A 6,036-nucleotide genomic window follows, 5' to 3' on the forward strand; every position below is an offset into this window, starting at 1 on the left:
ATCTTTGTTTCCTTGCCAGAGTCGGGCCAACGTCTCCTTGCGAATGAGTCTTAACAGTGAAATCAGTCCGCGATGCGATGAGACTGTATACAAGGTGATAGTGTGCGCTGGAGAATTCACCAATGAGTAAGCGGTTGAACGTTCTTGAAATACACGGTTTATGTATTGTGTGCATTCATACAGAATAGACATTTGGTTCTAAGATAGATGACATAACCCACTTACTGATGGACAACACTATCGTTTTCGTGGATGGATCGATATATTACCTCTATATGAGTCGATGAGCAGTTATGATAAGGAATGGTTATCCCAGGAGGGAACTTTTATTCTAGCAGCGTGCATTTAACGTCATTAATATAAAATAAATGAATAAATAAATAAATAAATAATATAACTACGCGTGGAATCCTTGGAAAAAGCTACCCTGTTTCTCGTGAATGCCTTTTTCTATTTCTGAAACTGTGCATATCCTTTCCGAATATTAAGTCCATGAGTATTGCGAGAACCATATTTGTTGTTGAGCTGAAACGCGGGAGCACTTTGTTAATGCATGTGCAAGGGGAGGGGGGTGAAAAACCGCCATAAATTTACTTTTGGGAAGCATGGGGAACACTGAAATTTGTTCAGAAAGAAAGTGGGCCTTTTAAAAACCGCAACACGGCATTTTACATGAAACTAGAAATCCTACCAACGTTATAAAGTCAACATCAGTCTTACTGCGTCTTACTTTAATCGCCTAAACTGATTCAATGGGACTCTCCTCTCAGCTGTGAAATTGCGTCACCAGAGGAGGTTGAGACTGGCAGCACTACAAACTCCCATACTTTGTTTCATGAATCAGCTGATTCTTTTTTATCAAGCTTGAGAATGGCGTTAGCTGCTTGACTGGTACATCCCATTCTGAGGTTCTTTAGGGTTGACAAACGCTGCTGTGGTAAATCACGTATATTTATTTCACTCTCGTAAAAGAGGTCTAGCAACTCCGACTGGCAAACACTGGTCCGATGAGCGTAGAGGTCTCATTTCTACCCTTTGTGAACCTCTTATTTTCTTTGACCACAATGATCGGTACACTTTTGAACAAACCTATGAATGAGCACCATTCGCACCTCGTAGTTAATAATTAAACCAATGATTATCGACTTGGACAAAACCGTAGCGTGATACAAACTTCTCGGGTTGCTGGATCAACAAATGCTCTATGTTAGCGAAATACACTTATTTGCAAACAAATTTGGCTTTGCGAGGGACTCACCTGGAACCCAGCTCAATCTCTCGTTTGTGATGTTTCCGGGCAACTGAATGTTTTGCACCAGGCCGCCTCGTGTTTTAATCGCTACGATATTCGAGAAATCGCGATACATGTTTAGACGTAATGCACTACTCATAAGGTTGCTGAAAATTCGTCGACAGCCCACGACCGGTTTTGCCCTCCCAATTCGGGCTCAGCAGGTAGACACAGTCCCCGAGTTTATGTCAACCTTATGTTGTATCTGAACTCGAATCTCACGAAACTGGCGAATATACACTCATTTGCAAACTAATTTGGTTTTTCGAGAGACTCACCTGGAACCCAGCTGAATCTCTCGGTTTTGATGTTTCCAGGCAACCGAATTTGCTGCACCAGGCCGCCTCATGTTTCAGTCATTACGATATTCGAGCATTACGTCTATAGATGCCACTGACTAAGTGTATGATAGGTAACCAAACAGATTTCATCTTTGTATTCCTGATGTGTTACAGATTGATGAAAGTTTTGGGGCAAACTTAGCAGAAATTTCCGCGTAAGGAACATTTTTGAACACAGTAGTTTGTTCTCGCGATAGTCCGTCACTGCCTACATTTTTAAGCTCCAATAGGGAGGTAATAAATTTATATTCTTATTAAAGTTTAATCACCTGCAGATCTCTGAGCAGTTACTAAAAAACAGGTACCTTTAGAGCCATCCCTACATCGGATTCTAACTCGGTTCTCCTTACCCAAAACTCTCTGGAGAGAAACTCTGAAAAGTCCAAGAGGAATTCTGATGTTCGTGTGGAACATGGGATACTTATGGGAAGGAACCAATTTTTTTCGGGAAAAAAATGAAAAAAGTGAGCATGACGTGTTGCTCAAAAAAGTGCCGGTTCCATTCGTGGTTGTCCTGTGTGGTCCTCTAATCTAGCCTAATAAGACAGCCCATTCAGAGAAACTATGGGAGCGCTGTTGACGAAATCCTTGACTTGGTTGGCTTTTTGACTCACACGGTAGACCGCCACTTGATCAAGTTTCCACCGAGCTGTCTGTCCCTTTGTTCATTTCTGCACAACATTTCCCATTTTTGGGCACACTGGTACATCACAGGACATACTGCAACACACTGGAAGTTGCCTAATATTCTAAGACCCTGTTCCATTAAACTAAGTTTATAAACCCCTCGTTCCTGTCTCTTCTGGCGGGGTTGGTCTGAGGCTAAGGGAAGTCATGATTTTTAAATCAAGTCCTACTTGATAATGGTTGGAAGTATCACCTAGTGGGAATGAAACGTATGCGCAAATGATCACGTCCTGTCAAACAGATGAATATCAGTCATATGATGGTACTTTTCTACTGCGTGAGTACATTGCGTTGGTCGTTTATTGTCAAAACTAGCCGCACTCTAAGATTCGTCCGTCTTGGAATTGTTTGCACTGACTGTTTGCTGTCAGGCGATAGTTGAGGAAGATAAGATGTATGTATGAAAGATATTCAGTCTGAGTGACTGAACTGTTCTGTGCTCGGAAGGCTGCACGTCATGTGGGCACACCTTTAGATACGATACTCAGGTGGGAGACCAACAGACACCACAACTTGATCTTGGTTGAGTTCAGATGAGTGGAATAGAAGTCCTCGCTACCACTGTGAACCGACAGTGCCAACATGCGCGAGTCGCATATCAGATGTCCGGAGTTCGAACCTCGGTACTGTTGATGAGTGCTCCCACCGTTAGGTGTGGACTCACCAGAACAATTGCACCAGGACAGGAGGACAACTGTTTTAAACGGGGAGGTGTGAGCACGAATTCCACTAATCCCACCTAGAACAACGACTCAGAAATCTTGGTAGAGCCAATACAAAATCTACGTGATTGAAGGCTGGCAGGTGGGAAGATACTTTTTCGTAAAGCATTGCACACTTGTTAGCTCACACGAAACCTCCGATTTTGTTGTGATGCTGTGAATTATTGCTCCGGAACGGTGTTTATGAGAGCGTCACAGATATAGCTGTGAAATTCCTTCCAATGCATCTATCCACGGTCCCGTGACTCGACTGAGTGGTTAGTTAGAGCAACCGTGATCCTGCAAAAGACACTCTTGTCTATTGGGCTGACATTGTTAACACCTAAATCGGGTCGGTTTCCAGTGAATGATTTTGTTTGACCATCTAATTGAAGATTCAGGTGAGCTTTTGTTTACAACTCGATATGGCGAACTGGTTGATAGACTTTGTTAAAGAAGAAGTGATATTAATCAATTCATAATGAATCATCAATACGAATGGGTCGGCGGCAACTGCATGCTAAAATGGTGACTGCCTATAAAGGCTCACGGATAGACTCTGGACAAAAAAACGACTGACTTCATCGTGTCAAAAAGTGAAAGCACTGAGTGTCTTGGTTGTGGCACAAAAATACCAATCACAATATTTCGGAGTGACACACGCACACACGCACACACGCACAAAGAGATGCGTGCGACTCCATTGTTTATTCTTGATGCGAAGCGTTCCATACGATCAATCAATAAATAATTTGTAAACTATCAAACAACACTGTTAGCTATAGAACGGAACAGCGCGTTTCCGGTGTTATCTTGTCTAGATGGTCTAAGTCCCGAGTGGTAGCGTGCGAACGATTCTGTGTTTCAAGGTCGTACGGTCATGGTCAGCGTACGGATTTCTAGTTCGAACAATTAGTTGACTAGTCTCATAGTTTAGGGCAACGCGGGAAATTTCGCGGATATCTCAGAAGCAACCCCAAACTGCTTTTGAATAATCTGATTTGCTAATGTACGATGTTCAGGGGATCAACATGTACGGAGGACAGCTACGCTACAAGATGATCATGAATATATAATCTTATACAACTGCGTAAACTATAAGAGATAAATGCGTAGCCCATGCTATTTAGGTGTGCCGTCCAGTGTTCACTTCCACCAGTCATTGCGGATACCAGAAACCTTGTGTTTGTGGTCAAAGAACTGATTGATGAAGCCTTGCAGTTTGCGACGGACTTGATACTGTTATCGATCACTTAGAATCTCTTCAACCCTGTACAGTCAGCTGCTGGAACTTTGGAGCACAGTGGTCCTTCGCTGTCATCGTTGCTTTTCTGCTGGCCACTGAGGAATGGCCTCATGAATCTTAGCCACGTCCGTGAAACAGCTGACAACGAGACAACCGTTTCACAAGTCCAAACCTTGTGATTGGTAATATAGGATTTTTTCCTGGCTAGACGTCACGAACAACTCACAGTGATTGGGCAGAACACTGCTTGACCTGACTAGTTTTAACGGATATAAAACGGACTACTCGTGAGTAGTAGGGCTGATGAGTCGAAACATCAGCTGATGGAAACATTCCTCAGTCATGGGTGCGTTCCGCTTGCAAAGCCAAACAGTTACTCATCACTAACTGTCACTATTCATGGTAGATGAGGCGTTTGCGTAGCGAACGACTAGGTTACTTGGTGTTGCCGAAATAACAATGTGCCATCGTGACAAACACGGAGTTGCAACCCAGGGACAGATTACAACTTTATAGTCCAGGGTGAACTCACCTCCGTCTAATTAAACGGTACCTAAACTGATTGCTTTTGGATCAGCTAGTCTGCGACAGTGTGATAGAATCACATCAGACTAAAGACTAGGCGAAACTTAACCTAACAGGCCGGCTTATCTGGTATAATTTCGGAAAAAAATCAAATGAACCTCCATTGTTCATCGATTGCTCACCGTTGTACTAATTGTTCTCATGAGTAACATTTCTGCCAACCTCTAGGCAGCTGAACACCAAGTGTGAGTGACATTCAGTCCTTCCCCATTGTCGTTGCTGTGGAATGAAAGAAAGAGTATTTTTAACAATACTGACGGTGGTATGCTGTTGTCCACTTAAACGATAGACATCAACTGAAGTTTGTGTGTACGAGACGAATGTCTCGATGCCCAGCATGAAAGTAACTTTGCCCCAGAGGTGTTTAATACCTCCCACTGTAGTAGATTCAATGTTGCCGAACTAACAATGTGCCATCGCGACGAACACGAATTTGCAACGCGGGGACAGATTGCATCTTTATAGTCCAGGGTAAACTCATCTCCGTCTAATTAGACGGTATCTAAACTGATTGCTTTTGGATCAGCTAGTCTGCGACAGTGTGATAGAATCACATCAGACTAAAGACTAGGCGAAACTTAACCTAACAGGCCGGCTTATCTGGTATAATTTCGGAAAAAAATCAAATGAACCTCCATTGTTCATCGATTGCTCACCGTTGTACTAATTGTTCTCATGAGTAACATTTCTGCCAACCTCTAGGCAGCTGAACACCAAGTGTGAGTGACATTCAGTCCTTCCCCATTGTCGTTGCTGTGGAATGAAAGAAAGAGTATTTTTAACAATACTGACGGTGGTATGCTGTTGTCCACTTAAACGATAGACATCAACTGAAGTTTGTGTGTACGAGACGAATGTCTCGATGCCCAGCATGAAAGTAACTTTGCCCCAGAGGTGTTTAATACCTCCCACTGTAGTAGATTCAGTGTATGTACAATATAGGACGGAAAGATTTGATTTTAGCTGGCAAACAGATGGCGCATTTTGAAAGATTTTGTTCTTGAGATATCTCCTCGCGCTGACGCGGTATGACGATGAGATGTTAGAACCTGAAACATGGCCTAAATCCATATGTACAAGTCTCAGTTCTTTTGACTACCTCGTTGAGCATGCTTTCCTGTGATGCCTCAACAAAAACACGTCCTAAAAATCTTTCAAACTGGAATACAGCTTCACAAGTGGCTC

At 42.9% G+C, this 6,036-nt stretch overlaps 2 protein-coding genes across 2 annotated transcripts in view; one reads left to right on the forward strand and one right to left on the reverse strand.

Annotated features, from left to right (window-relative positions):
• Positions 1 to 1,305, forward strand: part of T265_01023 (hypothetical protein) — a gene marked incomplete at both ends in the record, with an annotated part of 3,380 nt that extends 2,075 nt beyond the window's left edge. The window contains 2 exons of the mRNA XM_009164966.1: positions 20 to 126; positions 1,212 to 1,305. Coding sequence (XP_009163230.1) covers positions 20 to 126; positions 1,212 to 1,305 — 201 coding nt within the window. The remainder of the gene's footprint in view (positions 1 to 19; positions 127 to 1,211) is intronic.
• The window catches only part of T265_01024 (hypothetical protein), a gene marked incomplete at both ends in the record, with an annotated part of 4,132 nt that extends 2,492 nt beyond the window's left edge, over positions 1 to 1,640 (reverse strand). Inside the window, 2 exons of the mRNA XM_009164967.1 lie at positions 1,259 to 1,398; positions 1,570 to 1,640. Coding sequence (XP_009163231.1) covers positions 1,259 to 1,398; positions 1,570 to 1,640 — 211 coding nt within the window. The remainder of the gene's footprint in view (positions 1 to 1,258; positions 1,399 to 1,569) is intronic.
• Positions 1,641 to 6,036: the final 4,396 nt, after the last annotated feature.

Source organism: Opisthorchis viverrini, assembly GCF_000715545.1.
Source record: "Opisthorchis viverrini unplaced genomic scaffold opera_v5_11, whole genome shotgun sequence".
Classification (NCBI taxonomy): Eukaryota; Metazoa; Platyhelminthes; class Trematoda; order Opisthorchiida; family Opisthorchiidae; genus Opisthorchis; species Opisthorchis viverrini.